Raw genomic sequence first — 22063 nt, 5'->3', positions numbered from 1 at the left:
CGGACATGCACCTGTTGTATCCCACTCTGGGGCTAAATAGACTTTCTGCCCCCCTAGGGTGAGGATAGGGATACTGACCTCCAGTCCTCCCCTACCCCCAGTTGTCTGTAGCTGCCTCCAGCGAGTCCCAATATCCAACTCCAACAAAAAGCACTCTCTCCCCATTGTGCACGAGTTTTGAAGTTGGAGTGGACATTTCTAGAAGACAGGCACATCTGGTCACCTCTCCACCCCTCTGACCCTATCCTAAACTTCCTGCACAGCTTGTTGGGACAAATCAAGATGGCGCCATTCAGGAGCCACTGGTCACGTCGCCTCTGGAGCCTCAGCTCCAACCCTTGCTGACATCCCAGCCAGGGCCTTTCCTACCAAAACTTCAAAGAGGAGAGTTGCCTCTTGTGTTGACTCCAGAGGTCTGGGCCCCCCTCCTTTTGTCTTGTTGGATTGGGCTATCCCAACCATGGTACAGTGTGACAGTTAATTGATGCAGATTTTCTTCCCCACTCCTTCCTCCTTTGGAGCTGAGGAAAGCACTGTTAATTGTTCCCGTTGTGTGGGGAGGCCTTTGTTCCTTCTGCTGGAGAGTGCTGTGGATAACTTGGCCCATCAGGGTGACAAAAGGCTTAGGGTTCTGATGCTGAGCTAATGAAATATGACATTTCTGTATGACCCATAAGATGTACATATAGCTTCGTGGGACTTGCATAATACATCTTGGCACACATGCTTCACCCTATTTTGATACCATGATGGACTTTGTAGACCAAAGGCAATCAAAATTGAGCTCTCTGGCAGATTTCACCCTATGTATATAATAAAGTATCACTGCAGACAAGACAGTAAACCACACTGACTTTCCCTATGAGTGTCCACTATTATAAGGCATACCCATGTCAATATCAAACCATGCAGAGTCCCTTCTGCACAAGGCCACTGTTGCACGAGTACCAGGTTGCACACAATGGTACTCTCACACATGCATCTTTCACTTGTGCACCTGTGTGCACACGTGTTAACAGCCAAGCACCCCTTACCACGTTGCAGGAGCCTTATCTTAAAAGGCAGAAGGTTTATGTTAAATGCAGTCAGTTTACTGTATATTTACCAGGGTTGAGTAACTAGGTGTGAGGCTGACCCTCAGTACAAAGTCCAAAACCAGGTTGTCCAGAAGCAAAAATCCAGGCAAATTAAATGAGCAGAACCCATTTTGTTGCAATGAACATTGGACCAAAGAACTTTTTGTAATAATACATAGTTAAATGTGTATGTTAGCATAGTTTAATTGTTTCTGTGGCCTTCACCTACACAGTTAAAACCTCTACTGTTCTAATCAGCAAATGTAAAAAGGATCTCAACACCCTCCTGAAGTTAACCTAAGACATCCTCACACTGAATGACTAGTGAAATAAACAGCCTGAGACATTGGGTGGGCTGCAAAATAATTGGCAGAATGTGTGTATGCTAACTTGTGAATATTTTTTTTTATGAATTTCTGTCCTAGCAGTCAGGAATGTTGGAAAAAATCTCAGAATCTTTGGAGGACAAAAATACTTGAAAACTACCCTCAGCGTTTTTGTTGGATTTTTTTTAGTTATTCAGTTACAGTTGCTCTATTTTTCATCTTGTCTTTAGAAAGTTGTATAAAGCTTGTGTCTGTCTCTAAACCAAAATATTTCATTTTAGATAAGCTATTGTGTATCTAGCATCCTGGAAGTGTTGAGATGGACTCAGCGACCCACAAACTTAAACGAGGCTGAGGCTGGAGGATTTGTTTCTGGCCGCATGCCCAATGGTGATCCAATCTTCTGCAATCCCTGCTCTGAACTAGTTTTGACACTTCTCAATAATGTGTTCACTCTAATCAGGTGAGTTGTATTGACCTATTAGTGTTCCATTTCAAGCAATCCAGTTTGTCTTGCATAGAATCATTATTAAATGTATTAACTATTTTGAAGCACCCATTTTGTTACAACTAAACTTTACACTATGCTCTTTAGCAACTTACTTCAGTCCTCCTTACCGACTCTAGATGCACAGGTCGAGACCATGGAAAGTAAGATCAACTCCTGGATCACTGCAGTCTCAGACTGCGGATATCATTTTAAAAAAACAAGCCTTATTCTCCAACACCTTGGTTTAATCACCGGCTGATAACCTTGGAAAAACTGCACAATTCTGAACATACAGGGAGTAATTCTTACAATCTGTGTGCCATGGGCAAGTACAGAACATCCGTCAAAGGTTATTATAGGGTTTTTAGGAGTGCACAAATGGTTTTCTTTGGTGAGGAAATTGAAAGTGGTCAAAACTCCACTGAAGAAATCATTTCTGTTGTTAAATCCATTATGGATCCTGCTCACAAGGCTCCTAATCTCACAAGGCTCCTAATCCTCTTACCTTGGAGGATAGATTCAATGTTTTGGTGGATTTCTTTCCCAAAACTATTGCTGAAATCTTTTATACAGCACACCTTTAGAGTTGTTTCATTCTAATTGCATCCTAGATTCTTTGAGTCATCTCTAACTGACATTGGTCGTATTGTCTCCCTTAGAAGTTCAAATCTAAAGCCCTTTGGGAAGCGGTGGTTGTAGGAAGTTGGCTCTGTATGCACTACTTCAAAGTAAGGAATAGTATGCACAGAGTCCAAGGGTTCCCCTTAGAGGTAAGATAGTGGCAAAAATAGATAATACTAATGCTCTATTTTGTGGTAGGGTGGTCGAGCAGTAGGCTTATCAAAGCAGTAGTGTTAAGCATTTGTTGTACATACACACAGGCAATAAATGAGGAACACACACTCAAAGACAATTCCAGGCCAATAGGTTTTTGTATAGAAAAATATCTTTTCTTAGTTTATTTTAAGAACCACAGGTTCAAATTCTACATGTAATACTTTGCATGAAAGGTATTGCAGGTAAGTACTTTAGGAACTTTGAATAATCAAAATAGCGTATATACTTTTCAAATAAAACACATATAGCTATTTTAAAACTAGACAGTTTAATTTTCACAGTTCCTAGGGGAGGTAAGTAATTGTTAGTTCTTGCAGGTAAGTAAACCACCTACGGGGTTCAAGTTTGGGTCCAAGGTAGCCCACCGTTGGGGGTTCAGAGCAACCCCAAAGTTACCACACCAGCAGCTCAGGGTGCAGAGTTCAAAGTGGTGCCCAAAACACATAGGCTTCAATGGAGAAGGGGGTGCCCCGGTTCCAGTCTGCCAGCAGGTAAGTATTTGCGTCTTCAGGGGGCAGACCAGGGGGGTTTTGTAGGGCACCGGGGGGGACACAATTTAGCACAGAAAGTACACCCTCAGCAGCACGGGGGTGGCCGGGTGCAGTGTGCAAACACACGTCAGGTTTGTAATAGGAATCAATGGGAGACCAAGGGGTCTCTTCAGCGATGCAGGCAAGGGGGGGGGCTCCTCGGGGTAGCCACCACCTGGGTAAGGGAGAGGGCCTCCTGGGGGTCACTCCTGCACTGGAGTTTCGATCCTTCAGGTCCTGGGGTCTGCAGGTGCAGAGTCTTTTCCAGGCGTCGGGATTTTGGATTCAGACAGTCGCGGTCAGGGGGAGCCTCTGGATTCCCTGTGCAGGCGTCGCTGTGGGGGCTCAGGGGGGACAACTTTGGTTACTCACAGTCTTGGAGTCGCCGGGGGGGTCCTCCCTGTAGCGTTGTTTGTCCACCAGTGGAGTCGGGGTCGCAGAGTTGCAAGTCTCACGCTTCTGGCGGGAATTGCAGGGGTCTTTAAAGTTGCTCCTTTGGAAACAAAGTTGCAGTCTTGGGTGAACAGGGCCGCTGTTCTCGGGAGTTTCTTGGTCCTTTTAGAGCAGGGCAGTCCTCTGAGGATTCAGAGGTCGCTGGTCCTGGGGAAAGCGTCGCTGGAGCAGTTTTCTTCCGAAGGGGGGAGACAGGCCGGTAGGGCTGGGGCCAAAGCAGTTGGTGTCTCCGTCTTCTCTGCAGGGTTTTTCAGTTCAGCAGTCCTCTTCTTCTTAGGTTGCAGGAATCTGAGTTCCTAGGTTCAGGGGAGCCCCTAAATACAGACTTTAGGGGTGTGTTTAGGTCGGGGGGGGGCAGTAGCCAATGGCTACTAGCCCTGAGGGTGGCTACACCCTCTTTGTGCCTACTCCCAAGGGGAGGGGGTCACATTCCTATCCCTATTGAGGGGGATCCTCCATCTGCAAGATGGAGGATTCCTAAATGTCAGAGTCACTTCAGCTCAGGTTGCCTTAGGGGCTGTACTGACTGGTCAGTGACTCCTCCTTGTTTTTCTCATTATCTCCTCCAGCCTTGCCGCCAAAAGTGGGGCCGTGGCCGGAGGGGGCGGGCAACTCCACTAGCTGGAATGCCCTGTGGTGCTGGAACAAAGGGGGTGAGCCTTTGAGGCTCACCGCCAGGTGTTACAGCTCCTGCAAGGGGGAGGTGATAGCATCTCCACCCAGTGCAGGCTTTGTTACTAGCCACAGAGTGACAAAGGCACTCTCCCCATGTGGCCAGCAACATGTCTCGAGTGTGGCAGGCTGCTAAAACCAGTCAGCCTACACAGGTAGTTGGTTAAGGTTTCAGGGGGCACCTCTAAGGTGCCCTCTGGGGTGTATTTTACAATACAATGTACACTGGCATCAGTGTGCATTTATTGTGCTGAGAAGTTTGATACCAAACTTCCCAGTTTTCAGTGTAGCCATTATGGTGCTGTGGAGTTCGTGTTTAACAGACTCCCAGACCATATACTCTTATGGCTACCCTGCACTTACAATGTCTAAGGTTTGGCTTAGACACTGTAGGGGCACAGTGCTCATGCACTTGTGCCCTCACCTATGGTATAGTGCCCCCTGCCTTAGGGCTGTAAGGCCTGCTAGAGGGGTGACTTATCTATACTGCATAGGCAGTGTGAGGTTGGCATGGCACCCTGAGGGGAGTGCCATGTCGACTTACTCGTTTTGTCCTCACCAGCACACACAAGCTGGCAAGCAGTGTGTCTGTGCTGAGTGAGGGGTCCCCAGGGTGGCATAAGATATGCTGCAGCCCTTCGAGACCTTCCCTGGCATCAGGGCCCTTGGTACCAGGGGTACCAGTTACAAGGGACTTACCTGGATGCCAGGGTGTGCCAATTGTGTATACAAAAGTACAGGTTAGGGAAAGAACACTGGTACTGGGGCCTGGTTAGCAAGCCTCAGCACACTTTCAATTCAAAACATAGCATCAGCAAAGGCAAAAAGTCAGGGGGTAACCATGCCAAGGAGGCATTTCCTTACAGTGGTTCTTTGGGTGCTCAATTTAGGCAGCCCAATTATCTTCCCTACTCGGATTGATCTTCTCAACTTACCAGTCAGCAGGGCTGCTGTCCCACGGGCCTGGAAACATACTATGGTCAAAACTTTTTGAAGAAAGAAAAAAAAAATCCTCTTGATGCCATGAAGGTGAAGAACTACCAGCCGATCACTCTCCTGCCGCTGCAGGCTAAAATATTAAAGCAAGGCCAATTCCTCTCCTGCCTTCGCAGGCTAAAGTCTTGGAACAATATGTGAATAAACATCTTTCATGGTGCCTTGGAGTGCATAATCTTATACATCTGATAGAGACTTCTAGTTGCGGAATCGTTATCTAAGAATTTCCCCCTGGCGTCAGACTGGATCCAGAGGTTTTTCTTCAAGTAGTACCCTTGCACACTGTCTGGTGGCGTCGGTTGACTCAGTGTCCGTTGTTGGAGTCATGGTCGCTGTGAGGAGGTTGCAGTCATATATATAGGCACCACCCCGGCGGACTGATGTCAGTTCTTTACTTTCCGCGCCAGCCTACGCGTAGATCTGGAGAAGAGCTTCCCTCAGTCGCTTGTTGACTTACTTTTCAACCCTTTTATCAAACTTTGACTACTTGATGCATCGAAATGTCTTCCCCTTAGACTGCATTCAAGCCGTGTGACTCCTACTACCACATGATGTCTGTGGGGGATCTGCACCTTGTTTGCTTGTGGTGTCTAGAGCACCAACCCAAAGTCGTGCTCCAACTGCCGGGCCATGAACCCGAAGACTTTGAAGGAGTGGTTCCTAAAGCTCAGGGGGGCCCAGCAGTTGGCTTGACGTCGCTCCCGGTCTCACTCTCGAGGAAGGTCATGAGACCGTTCGCAGAGCCATCACCCATGTCTTCATCTCACTCCAAGTCCTCCGGACATTTGGGTCACAAGACGAAGTCGTACAAGAACAAGCATTTTTCGACTTCACCCCGTGGCTTGGCTGATGCGATACAGGAGGAGTGTCGTCCTCTTATGCCTCCGTCCTCGGAGCCTGCTTGGTGTGCACCTCCCTGAGTTTGCGGGAGCCACCTCTGCCCAACTCAGCGAGTTTTATGAGGCCATACGCTTCATATTTGGGCAGACCGACCCTCGGGTCCATTAGGTTCGGTGGGGGCCCCCTCGGGTTCTGCAGTGTGGACTCTGCTCAGGAGGGCACCCCACGATATGTTTCAAGACTCCAGCTGATGTTGGTTATGCCATTCTGACGTTTCCCGGTGCAGAAGTCGACTCTCTTGATGTTGGTTGGGCCCACAATCAACATCAATACCATACTCATTCCTGACTTCGACCCAGAGCAGGAATGACGTCGCCCGATGCTGATTATGGCAGGAACATTGTAGGAAGAGGGCCCAGTGTGTGGTGGACACCTATGGTGCCACACCTTATACTGGGCCCAGGCAACCCCAATTAGTTAGTGTTAGTGTCTAGACAGCCAGGGCTCTCTTGGGTAGCTGTGGTGAGCAGCCAAGACTTTTCTAGAAGGCATGTGAAGCACTTGCAATACCACAGTAGTCACACAGTAACTAATCACACATGAAAGGAACCACACAGTGTTGGAAAAATAAAGGTACTTTATTATAGGCACACCAAACTAGACTACCATTGGCGTACCTCCTTCTGGAGGTGTGACAACCAGGGCTTGAAAAATCATAAACATGTTACTAGACCTGCAGGTCGAGTAAATTAAATAATCTAATCGACCTAACTGTAACGTACTTGACCTGTAAACGGGTCTCAAATTGTGTGATCCTAGACAAATAGTTCAGAGTCGCCTTTTTCTTAATTCTCACATATGATTGCACCTTCAAATATGGGAGCTCAGCATTGCTGCAGTACAAAAAAACCTTTTGATTAAGTAGATTCAAGTTTGCTGCATACATCACAAGAATGTAGCCCACATACCCATGAGGTCTAGCCCACATAACCTAGGACTTCTTTTAGTTTACTAACAACATTGCATCAGTTTGTTTAAACACTCAATTTTAATAAATATATTACTAAACCATGATGTGGTAACATGTTGTCATCAACACACGGTAACTTTCCAAGAAATTTCTAAAACCTCTCCACTAACTTGCAGCTTTACTGATAAAACTATATAGTGTATTAACAATCTGTGAATATTGGTGTTCAGAAAACATATCCTTTGCACATCAACATGTAAAGTATTCTGATTGGTTTTCATCCTATTAAAATATTTTTACATCACACAGAAATATTAAAAAGGGCTTTCACAACTATTGAAATATATTCTGAAATGTTTGCACAGTTGACTTAGTCATTTAAATGTTGTGTGTAAGGAAAAACCGGACACCCTATAATCCTTTTATTTTACATTCTAAGCCACAGGTCGCACAGTTCACCTTACAAAGTCCTGGAACTCTGCAGTCAGAAGGAAAATTAATTGTAAGAAAAACTGACATTTGACCTCTGTCTTTGAACACAGAGCAAATGTGACATAAGAACAAGATTTAAAGGAATCTTTTATTGCCCCTCCACTTTTCAACTGAACAGAACACCGGTTTAGTGTCAACTCGCCAGAAGGGACGAGTATGTATTAAAAATAGCCGGACCTGATCAAATAAGACTCGACAATGCGAGTGGTCGAGATATACACAAGTAAGTACTCAGGAGAAGCATAAATTAGCAAAGGCCGTATAGAGGGGCCAAACCATATACTAAAATAAAGGAATGCAAATGGGTGTCCCCCCACCAAAGTGTGTGCAGTGATTAAACAAGGGCCGCAGGAGAGTGGAGCCCCAAAAGCTAAGTACCTAGAAGATCCCCTGTGGCCGGGTGCAGAGAGGTAAGTTACCCGGTTCTCCCATAGGCTAACATGGGGACATCACAGTTGGAGAATGCAGAAGCAGAACCGGTCCAGTGGAACCCAAGGGCGACTTCTGGGTGAGGAGGACCTGCAAAAAAAAAAAAGGGGGGACAGAGTCCAGTCCACGCAGGAATGCCCAGGTGGGGCAGGAGTTAATGCCCACCATTCCGTAGCTGCATCCGAGTCGACGTTGATGGATGAAGTCCAGCTGCGGAGTCCAGGAGCTGCAGAGGAGCCCCTGATGTCACATATGAGCTGTCCCTGTTTGCAGGATTGCTGACGGCTCAGCGGTCAGGAGGACCACCAACAAGCACAGGCAAACGCAAAAGTAGCTGTTGGAGGTTTTGCAGAACTGTGGAGGACCAGCAAGGTCTTCAGGATTTGTCCCTCGGAGGGGAGTCCGGGCTGACCCTCAAGATGCAGGAGAGCCAGAAGAAGTAGTTGGGAGCCCCACAAGAATCCACTGGCAGCAGGCATAGTAAGTAGCAGTGAGGCTCAGTCAGCACACCTGAAGAAGAGTCCCACATCGCCGGAGCAGCAGAGAGGAGACTGTCTTTGCAGAGGTAGATTTGTGGGTGCCAGGGCTACTTGTAGCCTGAAGATCTCTTGGAGCAGGAGTCAACAAGCCTTTGTTATTGCAACAGTCACTGTGCACAGGGATTCTGTCCCAGTGGAAGAGACAAAGGCTCGCCATCTCCCACGTAGGATAGTAGGCAGAGAGGACCCAGAGGATCCCTCAGAACCACCACCTGTGTTGGAGAGCCTTCGCAGATCCGGAGAATAGAAGATCCCACCAGCCGGATGTTGCTGCCTTAGGTTCCTGCGGATGCAGGGGTGGGACTCCTTCTTGGTGCAATTGAAGTCTTGCTGACCCTAGAAGATGCACAGCCGTGGAGATGTTGCAGAGTGCCGACAGGATCCACAGGAAAAATGATGCAAGGAGAGGTCATCTCTGGCGATGCAGTCTTGTTTGTTTTCTGTGCATCCCAGCAGTGGTTCCGGAGGCCAGGTGCAGAAGATGTTTGCAAACAGTTCCTGATGGAGTCTTGCACAAGGAATCTGGGGACCCACCCTCAGGGGAGTCCCTAAATAGCCTAAAAAGGGGCTTTGGTCAATCTCTCTCCTACAGGAAATCCTTTGTTCTGCTATCCCTTGCTCGAGCAGGTCAAACAGCCGGAGGGCAGTATCGTGTCTGGGGGACTGCAGCAGGGCGAGCTGCCCGCAGACCCTGAAAGACTGGTAGGATTAGAACTGGGGGATCCTCTAAGGAACCCCCAGGGTGAATGGAATCATTAAACTAGTACTGGAATCAGTATTGGGACATGATTCTGGCATTTTTTATATCAAACATGCCCAGGTTTGGAGTTACCATTATTTTGCTGGACCACAGGTGGTGGCCAGTGGCCAATACATCAATAAAACACCTTCCCCGTACTTACAAAGACCAGGGAATTGAAAGTGGAGTTTGTAGGGGCCCCTCTGCCTTTACAGTGACCAGCAGTGAAAGGGGGTGCATGCACCATTTCATGCAGGCTGCAGATGGCACACCTGCAGACAGTTTTCATGGGCTCCCATGGGTAGCATAATACATGCTGCAGCTCACTGGAGAATCCTCGTGTACCAATCCCTTGGGTACCTAAGTGCCATATACCAGGGGCTTTCAGGGGTACACCAGTTTCCCCATTGTGGGGTGTATGAAGTACCAAAACAACCAAAGTTGGAGGAGATACCACAATCACTATGGTCCTAATTAGCAAGATCCTAGTGAAAACAGTCTAAGCGCACTGATATCAGGCAAAAAGTGGAGGTAACTACGCCAGAAAGAGGGTCCCCTCCCAACGAAGGACAGTAAGACTAACCTTGACCAGGTGAGTCTTCATTGTCTAAATGGAACTAACTGGAGAGTCCATCTGCATTGGAGTAGTTACTCCCAGGTTTGTGTTCCACGGAATAGTCCATTCCCTGTAGGGAGATGGACCACCTTAACAGTTAAGGATTTTCACCTTTCATTTGTTGAAGCCATACTAGGGGTTTGTGTGTCTGCCAAACAAGTATGGCCTCAGCTTCTTCAAGGCCCAGACCACAGCAAGGGCCTCCCTCTCAAGGGCTGACAACACTTTTCTCTTGGGGTCAACCTTCCACTTATAAAAACAGGTTGATCCTGGTCCTCTTCATTAAGGTGAGAAAGTACTGCCCCTCTTCCCATCTCTGAAGCATCTGTCTGGACAATGAATTATTTTGAGGTAGTCAGGGCTTCCGAGAATTGGAGCAGATCACATGATCTGTTTTAGGTCATCAGGGGCTTTTTGGCAGCCAGCTGTTCATAATACCTTTTTGGCATCCTTCTGGGTGTGAGGTCATTCAAGTGGGCTACATTAGACCTGTATCCCTTTATGAATATTCTGTAATTTCCAGTCAGGCATAAGAAGGCTCTGACTTGGGTTTGAGTGGTAGGGGCAACCCAATCGATTATGGTTTGGATTTTGCCCTGTAGTGGCTGAATTTGGCCTCCACATACCCGGTGGCCTAAATAAACCACTTTTCCCTAACCCATCTGGCATTTGGATGCCTTGATAGTGAGACCTGCCTTTTCTAAGGCCTCCAGTACACTTCCAAGGTGAACCAGCTGATCCTCCCAGGTGGATCTAAAGATAGCTATATCATCTAGATATGCTCCACTGAAGATTTCAAAGCCTTGGAGAACTTTGTTCACCAACCTTTGAAATGTTGCAGAGGCATTCTTCAAACCAAAGAGCATCACTGTGAAGTGATAGTGCCCACTAGGTGTTGAGAATGCTTTTTTTGGCTTTGCAGCATCAGATAACTTGATCTGCCAATAGCCTGCAGTCAAGTCAAATGTCCTGAGATATTTGGCTGCAGCTAGAGTATCTGTCCGCTCATCTGCCATAGAATTGATGCCCTAGTGACTGCATTGACGTCTCTGTAATCAACACACAACCTCACCTCACCTTTCTTCTCCACAATGATTGGGGGGGGGGGGGGGCATGCCACTTCTCTTGGAGTGCCTTGGGAGCTACAGGGTATAAGACCCTCACTGTCTGTCCTGGCTCATTAACAAGTCAGTGGACCCCTAACGGGAAGTCCAAGCAGAAGCTCCAAAGGACTGTAGCCCACGCCCTTCTGAGGAACTTTTCTGTAGGCAAAGAGCAGGCAAAGCAGTAGGACATCTCATCTCATTAGCTTTTCAGAGTCTCTCATGATCATGCCTTTTAAGGTTTTGTTGAACCTTTCAACTAAACCATTTCCCTGTGTATGTTAAGGGGTTGTGAATTTATAGGTTATACCACACTTCTTCCACATTGCTTTCAGGTATGCAGACCTGAAGTTTGCATCTCTGTCTGACACCACCTCCTTAGGAAAACCGACCTTGGAAAAGATTCCTAGAAGGACCTTCGTCACTATAGGTGCTGTAGTGGTCCTAACGGGAATTGCCTCTGGGTACCTGGTGGCATGGTCCACCACCATTATAAATCTGTTCCCAGATGCAGTTGGAGGGCCTAGGGGACCAACAATATCATAGGGTACCCCAACCAATGGAAGTGGAATTAAGGGGGCCTTTGAAGTGCCACCTGTCATACCAATGGCTTGCGGGGTGACACAGGAGCGACAAAACTAAGTAAGTAAAGTACAGTTTGTGAGGTAAGTAACAAACTTACGGGTTAAATCTCTGGGGCAAAGGTAGCCCACCATTGGGGATTCAAGATAACTCCAAACACCCAGCTCCAGCAACACAGGGCCGGTTAGATGAAGAGGTCAAACAGGAGCCAAAATAACGTGGGCCCTTATGGAGACAGGCGGTGCTCCGGTCTGCTTGTAGGTAAGTAACCGTATTGTCGGAGGGCAGACGAGGGGGGTTTGGAGGAGTACTGGAGGTGCCCCAAGCAGGCACAAAAACCACACACTCAGAGGCACGGGGTGGCCAGGTGCAGTGTGCAAACAGGGCGTCGGGTTCTCAATAGAACTCTGGAGGGACCCTGGGATCACTTAGACGCTGCAGGCAGGGCACAGGGGGGCCTCTCGGGCAAGCCACAGACTGGGCAAGGGTGAGGGCTGCCTGCTGGCCGTTGCTGCACAGGTGGTGGGTTTCTCTCAGGCCTGGGGGCTGCGGTGCAGTGCTTCTCCAGACGACAGATATCTTTGTCCCGGGAAGTCGCGGTCAGGGGGGTCCTCGGGATTCCCTCTGCAGGCGTTGTCCTGGGGGTGTAGAGATCCTCTCTGGCTAGTTGGTTTCTCTGGACACAGGCCGGGGGCGTCGGGTGCAGAGCAGTTGGACTCGCGCTTCTGGAGTGAGGTGAGAGTCCCTTTAAATATGGTTTCTTTGTCTTTTTATTTGGACAGGACTACTGTCCACCGGAGTTTCTTGGTCCTCTGTGATGCAGGCAGTCCCCTGGAGGCTCGTCAGGGGACGCTGGTCCCGCAGAACGTGTTGCTTCTTTTCTTGCAGCTTTTTTGAAGCATGAGTCGGGCCGGTAGGGCTGGGGCTGAGTCAGTTGGTGTCTCCTTCTCTGCAGGGATTTTCAGCTCAGCAGTCCCTCTTTCTTGAGGTCATGAGGAATCTGAAGAGCTGGGTTCAGGGTCGCCCCTAAATACTAAGTTTTGTGGTGTGTTAGGTTCAAGGGGCAGTAGCCAATTGCTACTGTCCCTGAGGGTGGCTACACCCTCCTTGTGTCCACTCCTTCTGGGGAGGGGGCCACATCCATATCCCTATTGGTCCTAATCCTTCAAAGCAAGATGGAGGATTTCTCAAGGAGGGAATCATTTCAGCTCTGGACACCTTAGGGGTGGTTCTGGCTGAGGGGGTGGTGACTCCTTGTTTTACTCATTATCCCTCTGGACTTGCCGCCAAAAGTGGGGCTCGTCCGGGGGTGGCGGGCATCTCCACTGGCTAGAGTGCCCCGGGGCATTGTAACACCAGGCTTGAGCCTTTGATTCTGACCGCCAGGTGTTACAGTTCCTGCGGGGGGAGGTGTGAAGCACCTCCACCCAGGACAGGCTTTGTTTCTGACCACAGAGTGCACAACGGCACTCTCCCCATATGGTCAGAAACTCGTCTGGAAGTGGCATGCTGGCATAGACTGGTCAGCCTTACACTAGCAGTGTGTGCATCTTACAATAAATCCCACACTGGCATCAGTGTGAGTTAATTGTGCTGAGAAGTTTGATACCAAGCATCCCAGTATTCAGTGTAGCCAATATGGTGCTGCGGAGTTCAGAATGACAAACTCCCAGACCATATACTCAGTATGGCTACCCTGTACTTACAAGAATTGGCTTAGACATCGTAGGGACATAGTGCTCATGCAGCTATGCCCTCACCTGTGGTATAGTGCACCCTGCCTTGGGGCTGTAAGGCCAGCAAGAGGGATGACTTACCTATGCCACTGGCAGTGGTTTATGGGCATGGCACTCTGAGGGTAGTGCCATGTTGACTTTGTGTGTGCTGGTGGGGAGAAAACACAATCTGGAAAGCAGTGTGCATGTACTGAGTGAGGGGTCCCTGAGGATGGCATAATACATGCTGCAGTCCTTAGAGACCTTCCCTGGTCACAGGGCCCTTGCTTCCAGGGGTACCATTTACAAGGGACTTATCTGTGTGCCAGGGCTGTACCACATGTGGAACAAAGGTACAATTTTAGTGAATGAACACTGGTTTTGGGGCCTGGTTAGCAGGGTCCCAGCACACTTCCAATCAAAGCTGGCATCACCACTAGGCAAAAAGTGGGGGATGACCATGCCAACAGTGGCATTTTCCTACATGTAGCCATTGCAAAGATGTGCCCAGGTATGCACAGCATTACTGCATGGGCTTCCAGCTCCACTTCAGCCCAAGCTGAAGTCTCCAAATCATTGCCCAGTAAACACTCCACAGGCAGGTCAGAGGTGACCACAACTTTCTTAGGGCCAGTAACACCCCCTCCCTCCCCCCCCCCCCCCCCCCCCCCCCCCTTCACTACCCTCCCCCAGTAAGGTCAACGACTGCCATGGGGTGGCACTTAGTGTTATTGTGAGCATCTGTGACTTGGTACGTGTGACCAAGTAGGTGTTGTTCAGGGGACACCAGTTTTTCAGTCACCATTGTGACACTGGCATGTGTCCCTGCAGCCCTCATTCTCAACACCATTGATAAGGGATTGCTGCCTGTACTTAACCCCTTAGCTGCTGGGCCTTTTCCCCCCCAGTGCTGAGCCCTTTTTTGGGCTATTTGGGGTAGTTCGCGCTTAGGCCTTCATAACTTTTTGTCCACATAAGCTAACCATGCCAAATTTGCGTCCTTTTTTTCCAACATCCTAGGGATTCTAATGGTAGAGTTTGTGGTTTCCCCTGGAGGAGACCAAGAAAATAGCCAAAATACAGTGAAAATTTCGTTTTTTCAAAAAAAATGGAAAAAAAGGGCTGCTGAAGAAGGCTTGTGGTTTTTTTCCCTGAAAATGCCATCAACAAAGGGTTTCTGGTGCTGAAATCACTATCTTCCCACCTTTCAGGAACGGGCAGACTTGAATCAGAAAACCACATTTTTCAACACAAATTTGGCATTTTACTGGGACATACCCCATTTTTACTATTTTTGGTGCTTTCAGCCTCCTTCCAGTTAGTGACAGGAATGGGTGTGAAACCAATGCTGGATCCCGGAATGCTAAACATTTCTGAAAACTAGACAAAATTCTGAATTCAGCAAGGGGTCGTTTGTGTAGATCCTACAAGGTTTTCCTACAGAAAATAACAGCTGAAATAAAAAAAATATTGAAATTGAGCTGAAAACAGCCATTTTTCTTTGTTTTACTCTGTAACTTTTTCCTGCGATGTCAGATTTCCAAAAGCAATATACCGTTTTGTCTGCTGGACTCTTCTGGTTGCGGGGATATAAAGGGCTTGTAGGTTCATCAAGAACCCTAGGTACCCAGAGCCAATAAATGAGCTGCACCCTGCAGTTGTTTTTCATTCTATACTGGGTATACAGCAATTCATTTGCTGAAATATGAAGAGTGAAAAATAGGTATCAAGAAAACCTTTGCATTTCCAAAATGGGCTCAAGATAAGGTTTTGAGGAGCAGTGGTTATTTGCACATCTCTGAATTCCAGGGTGCCCATACTAGCATGTGAATTGCAGGGCATTTCTCAAATAGACGTCTTTTTTACACACACTCTTATATTTGGAAGGAAAAAATGTAGAGAAAGATAAGGGGCAATAACACTTGTTTTGCTATTCTATGTTCCCCCAAGTCTCCCGATAAAAATGATACCTCACTTGTGTGGGTAGGCCTAGCGCCCGCAACAGGAAATGCCCCAAAACACAACGTGGACACATCCCGTTTTTTTGACAGAAAACAGAGCTGTTTTTTGCAAAGTGCCTAGCTGTGGATTTTGGCCTCTAGCTCAGCCGGCACCTAGGGAAACCTACCAAACCTGTGCATTTTTTAATACTAGAGACCTAGGGGAATCCAAGATGGTGTGACTTGTGGGGCTCTGACCAAGTTCTGTTACCCATAATCCTTTGCAAACCTCCAAATTTGGCTAAAAAAACAAATTTTCCTCACATTTCGGTGACGGAAAATTCCGGAATCTGAGATGAGCCACAATATTCCTTCCACCCAGCGTTCCCCCAAGTCTCCCGATAAAAATGATACCTCACTTGTGTGGGTAGGCCTAGCGCCCACGACAGGAAATGCCCCAAAACACACCGTGAACACATCCCATTTTTTTACAGAATACAGAGCTGTTTTTTGCAAAGTGCCTAGCTGTGGATTTTGGCCTCTAGCTCAGCCGGCACCTAGGGAAACCTACCAACCCTATGCATTTTTGAAAACTAGAGACTTATGGGAATCCAAGATGGGGTGACTTGTGGGGCTCTGACCAGGTTCTGTTACCCAGAATCCTTTGCAAACCTCAAAAAGTGGCTAAAAAAACAAGTTTTCCTCACATTTCGGTGACAGAAAGTTCTGGAATCTGAGAGGAGCCACAAATTTCCTTCCACCCAGCGTTCCCCCAAGTCTCCCGATAAAAATGATACCTCACTTGTGTGGGTAGGCCTAGCGCCCGCGACAGGAAACGCCCCAAAGTGCAATGTGGACACATCCAATGTTTTGAAAGAAAACAGAGGTGATTTTTGCAAAGTGCCTACCTGTAGATTTTGGCCTCTAGCTCAGCCGGCACCTAGGGAAACCTACCACACCTGTGCATTTTTGAAAACTAGAGACCTAGGGAAATCCAAGATGGGCTGACTTGTGGGGCTCTGACCAGGTTCTGTTACCCAGAATCCTTTGCAAACCTCAAAAAGTGGCTAAAAAAACAAGTGTTCGTTGGCATGTGTAGCTGCAGATACACATGCTGTGCATAGTCCGCCGTCTGGTGTTGGGCTCGGAGTGTTACAAGTTGTTTTTCTTCGAAGAAGTCTTTTCGAGTCACGAGACCGAGGGACTCCTCCCACTTCGGTTCCATTGCGCATGGGCGTCGACTCCATCTTAGATTGTTTTCTTTCCGCTGTCGGGTTCGGACGTGTTCCTTTTCGCTCCGTGTTTCGGGTCGGAAAGTTAGTCAGAATCGCGGAAAAATTCGTCTGTATTGTTTCGTTCGGTATCGAGTTAGTTAGAACAAGTCGACACCGAATCTTGAAGAGCTCCGGTAGCCCTTCGGGGTAATTTCGATCGTCCGTCGGGGCCTGGTCGGCCCGACCGCGTGCAACATCGAGACTGATGGAACGGACCCCGTTCCGTTTCTGTCCTAAATGCCATAATAAATATCCTTATACGGATCAACATTTGGTCTGTAACTTGTGCCTGTCCCCCGAGCACAAGGAGGATACGTGCGAGGCCTGTCCCGCGTTTCGGTCGAGAAAAACGCTCAGAGACCGAAGAGCCAGGAGGTTGCAGATGGCGTCCACGCCGACAGGACAACAGCGGTTTGAGGAGGAGGAAGAAGAAACTTTCTCCATCCACGAGTCGGATTCCGAAGAATTCGACGTCGAAGAACAACCAACCGTGAGTAAGACGTCGAAAACAAAATTACACGAAAAGACTGACAAAGCCCAGGGGACGCCACCGCCAACAGGCCATGGCTTAACCCGGAAAGTAGGTGACCGTCCATCGGCACCGAAAAAGGGCGAGCTGCTGTCGAAGTCATCCGACTCCAGTTGAGATACAGGCATGCAGCAATCTCTGGACCGAGAGAGTGCCGCAGAAAAAATTTGGCACCGAAATTGGTCGGCACCGAGAGGGCACGACGCCGAAAAGGAAAAAGATCTTGTCTGAGCCGAAAAAATCCAAAGACACGGTTTCGGTGCCGAAACACCCGGCAAACGAACCGAAAACTGGTTCCTACTCCGAGGAACAGGGACTGTCCTCTCAACTAAAAAAACACAGATTTGAGGAGGAATTACAAACAATAGAGCCAGATCATACGCAAAAGCGGATCTTTATTCAAAAGGATACAGGGAAGATTAGCACTCTTCCCCCAATCAAAAGGAAACTTGACTTCCAGCAAGGAGACAAGCAACCACAAGCAAAGGTGGTAAAGAAGGTAACTCCACCACCCTCTCCACCACCATCAACTCATGCATCACCGGCACAAACTCCACCATTAACACACTCACCAGCTCATACCACAATGAGCCAGGATGACCCGGATGCATGGGACCTCTACGACGCTCCAGTATTGGACAATAGCCCGGAGTCGTACCCAACTAAACCGTCACCACCTGAGGACAGTACATCATATGCACAGGTGGTAGCTAGGGCAGCCAAATTCAATAATGTCTTGCTACATTCGGAACCTATTGAGGATGACTTCCTCTTTAACACCCTGTCCTCCACCCATAGCCATTATCAAAGCCTTCCCATGCTTCCAGGAATGCTAAGGCACTCGAAACAGATATTTCAAGAACCAGTTAAAAGCAGAGCCATAACTCCAAGGGTGGAGAAAAAATACAAGGCTCCACCCACAGACCCTGTTCTTATTACGTCACAGCTGACACCAGACTCAGTGGTTGTGGGGGCAGCTCGTAAGAGAGCCAACTCGCATACATCAGGCAACGCACCACCTCCGGACAAGGAGAGCCGCAAATTTGATGCAGCGGGAAAAAGAATTGCAGCACAAGCGGCAAATCAGTGGCGCATCGCCAACTCGCAAGCACTCCTGGCGAGATACGACAGGGCTCATTGGGATGAGATGCAACATCTCATCGAACACCTCCCCAAAGAGTTCCAAAAACGAGCGCAACAGGTGGTGGAAGAGGGACAAAGTATCTCGAACAATCAGATACGGTCTTCCATGGATGCAGCGGATACAGCTGCAAGGACAATAAATACTGCAGTCACAATAAGGAGGCACGCATGGCTGCGCACATCTGGGTTCAAACCCGAAATACAACAGGCTGTGCTCAATATGCCGTTTAATGAACAGCAATTGTTTGGGCCGGAGGTGGACACTGCAATTGAAAAATTAAAAAAGGACACCGATACAGCCAAAGCCATGGGCGCACTCTACTCCCCACAGGGCAGAGGCACATTTGGCACATTTCGTAAAACAAGTTTTAGGGGACGGTTTCGAGGTCAACCCACAGAAACCAGCACCTCACAAACAAGACCACCTACCTACCAGGGACAATATCAAAGGGGAGGTTTTCGGGGACAATACAGAGGGGGCCAATTCCCAAGAAACCGGGGAAGATTTCAAGGTCCCAAAACCCCTCAAAATAAACAGTGACTCACAAGTCACACAACCCCTTCACACAGCACCAGTGGGGGGAAGACTAAGCCAGTTCTACAAATCGTGGGAGGAAATAACAACAGACACTTGGGTCTTAGCAATTATCCAACATGGTTATTGCATAGAATTTCCTCAACTCCCTCCAAACGTCCCACCGAAAACACACAATATGTCAAAACAGCATATAGACCTTCTAGGACTAGAAGTTCAAGCATTACTGCAAAAGGACGCAATAGAACTAGTACCACGTCAACAAAAGAACACAGGAGTTTACTCACTGTACTTTCTAATACCAAAAAAAGACAAAACTCTAAGACCAATACTAGATCTCAGAACACTAAACACCTATATCAAATCAGACCACTTTCACATGGTCACATTACAAGACGTAATCCCACTGCTCAAACAGCAAGACTACATGACAACATTAGATCTAAAAGATGCGTATTTCCATATACCGATACATCCTTCCCACAGGAAATACCTAAGGTTCGTATTCAAGGGAATACATTACCAATTCAAAGTGTTGCCATTCGGAATAACAACTGCGCCAAGAGTCTTTACAAAATGCCTAGCAGTGGTAGCTGCACATATCAGAAGGCAGCAAATACACGTGTTCCCTTACTTTGACGATTGGTTAATCAAAACCAACACGCTAACAAAGTGTTCACATCACACAAATTATGTGATACAAATCCTTCACAAGCTGGGTTTCTCCATCAACTATGCAAAGTCACACCTTTTGCTGTGTCAAACACAGCAATACTTAGGAGCGACAATCAACACAACAAAAGGGATAGCCACTCCAAGTCCACAAAGGGTTCAAACATTTCACAAGGTAATACAGGCCATGTATCCAACACAAAAGATACAAGCCAAAATAGTATTAAAACTCCTAGGCATGATGTCCTCATGCATAGCCATTGTCCTTCACACAAAAAATACCTAAGGTTTGTTTTCAAAGGAATACATTACCAATTCAAAGTGTTGCCATTCGGAATAACAACGGCGCCAAGAGTCTTTACAAAATGCCTAGCAGTAGTAGCTGCACATATCAGAAGGCAGCAAATACACGTGTTCCCTTACTTAGACGACTGGTTAATCAAAACCAACACGCTAACAAAGTGTTCATATCACACAAAGTATGTCATACAGACCCTTCACAAGCTGGGTTTCTCCATCAACTATGCAAAGTCACACCTTTTGCCGTGCCAAACACAGCAATACTTAGGAGCAACAATCAACACAACAGAAGGGATAGCCACTCCAAGTCCACAAAGGGTTCAAACATTTCACAAGGTAATACAGGCCATGTATCCAACACAAAAGATACAAGCAAAAATGGTATTAAAACTCCTAGGCATGATGTCTTCATGCATAGCCATTGTCCCAAACGCAAGGTTGCACATGCGGCCCTTACAACAGTGCCTAGCATCACAATGGTCACAGGCACAGGGTCAACTTCTAGATCTGGTGTTGATAGACCGCCAAACATACATCTCGCTTCTATGGTGGAACAGTACAAATTTAAACAAAGGGCGGCCTTTCCAAGACCCAGTGCCAACATACGTTATAACAACGGATGCTTCCATGACAGGGTGGGGAGCACACCTCAATCAACACAGCATCCAAGGACAGTGGGACATACATCAAAGGAAGTTTCACATAAATCACTTAGAACTGTTAGCAGTATTTCTAGCGTTGAAAGCATTCCAACCCATGATAACCCACAAATACATTCTTGTCAAAACAGACAACATGACGACAATGTATTATTTAAACAAACAGGGGGGGGGGGGGGGACACTCGACACAGTTGTGTCTCCTAACACAAAAAAATATGGCATTGGGCAATTCACAACCATATTCGCCTAATAGCACAATTTATTCCAGGGATCCAGAACCAACTAGCAGACAATCTCTCTCTGGATCACCAACAAGTCCACGAATGGGAAATTCACCCCCAAATACTGAACACTTACTTTCAAATTTGGGGAACACCTCAAATAGATCTATTTGCAACAAAAGAAAACGCAAAATGCCAAAACTTCGCATCCAGGTACCCACACAGGTACTCCCAAGGCAATGCTCTATGGATGAATTGGTCAGGGATATTTGCGTACGCTTTTCCCCCTCTCCCTCTCCTTCCATATCTAGTAAACAGATTGAGTCAAAACAAACTCAAACTCATACTAATCGCACCAACATGGGCAAGACAACCTTGGTATACGACACTACTAGACCTGTCAGTAGTACCTCATGTCAAACTACCCAACAGACCAGATCTGTTAACACAACACAAACAACAGATCAGGCATCCAAACCCAGCATCGCTGAATCTAGCAATTTGGCTCCTGAAATCCTAGAATGTGGACACTTAGACCTCACACAAGAATGTATGGAGGTCATAAAACAAGCTAGAAAACCTTCCACTAGACACTGCTATGCAAGTAAATGGAAAAGATTTGTTTATTACTGCCATACTGATCAAATTCATCCATTACATGCGTCTCCAAAAGATGTAGTAGGATATTTCTCTCGTAGGGGAATTTCCATGATAGTCATAAGCACTGAATAGTTCCGCGCGCCTGCGGGGACCCCGGAGCACTGTTGTGTAGTATATTCTTAAGTGCAATCATCAGCTCCTTGACAAAAAAGGTCTGTGAAAAACACTTAAGAATAACAATGTGCAGCCTATGTGAACAGCTACACAAGCCAAAATTGTTAGAAGAAAAAACAGTTGTAGTGTAAATTTCACGTTTAAACCTCTATTTATTCTATAAATACATAAATAAATACATTCTCATATTTTATTTACACCTCTCATGAGAATAAAACAATGTAGGGCAGTGTAGCCCATAGGCTGCCATTATACAGAATGAAAATAGAGCTGTGCCTTTAAGAAAGTAAAGTCTTCGTGTTTCCCATCATGCACAGCAAAAGGCAGTTGCCTCAGTTCTTTTTTCCGGCTCCTTTCTGACAGGACCCTGAAGCATTGAGCTCTACCTCACAAAATCCTTTTGTGACAGAAATTCATTTAAAATCTTTTGAATTTCATTTTCACTCGACGTTTTTAACATTGAGTGATAATTTTCTGCTTTTTTCTGTTAGATTCTGACAGAATTTTGAGGTTTTTCTACTTCAGAAATGCCTTCACTGTTTGACAAATTTCCTTCTTGTGGCAGAAAAAAGGCCAAAACAGATCCACATCGGGTCTGCATAATTTGCC

General features: G+C 47.1%; 1 protein-coding gene across 2 annotated transcripts in view; it reads left to right on the top strand.

Moving 5' to 3' along the window:
* Positions 1–22063, top strand: part of LOC138296808 (exportin-5-like) — a 1097230-nt gene that overhangs the window by 722571 nt on the left and 352596 nt on the right. For both annotated transcript variants that reach the window (XM_069236256.1, XM_069236254.1), the window contains exon 20: positions 1684–1865. In XM_069236256.1, coding sequence (XP_069092357.1) covers positions 1684–1865 — 182 coding nt within the window. The remainder of the gene's footprint in view (positions 1–1683; positions 1866–22063) is intronic.

This window comes from Pleurodeles waltl, chromosome 5 (genome assembly GCF_031143425.1).
Source record: "Pleurodeles waltl isolate 20211129_DDA chromosome 5, aPleWal1.hap1.20221129, whole genome shotgun sequence".
Lineage (NCBI taxonomy): Eukaryota > Metazoa > Chordata > Amphibia > Caudata > Salamandridae > Pleurodeles > Pleurodeles waltl.
The sequence above is the reverse complement of the archived record's forward strand: the minus strand, read 5'-3'. Positions and strand labels throughout refer to the sequence as shown.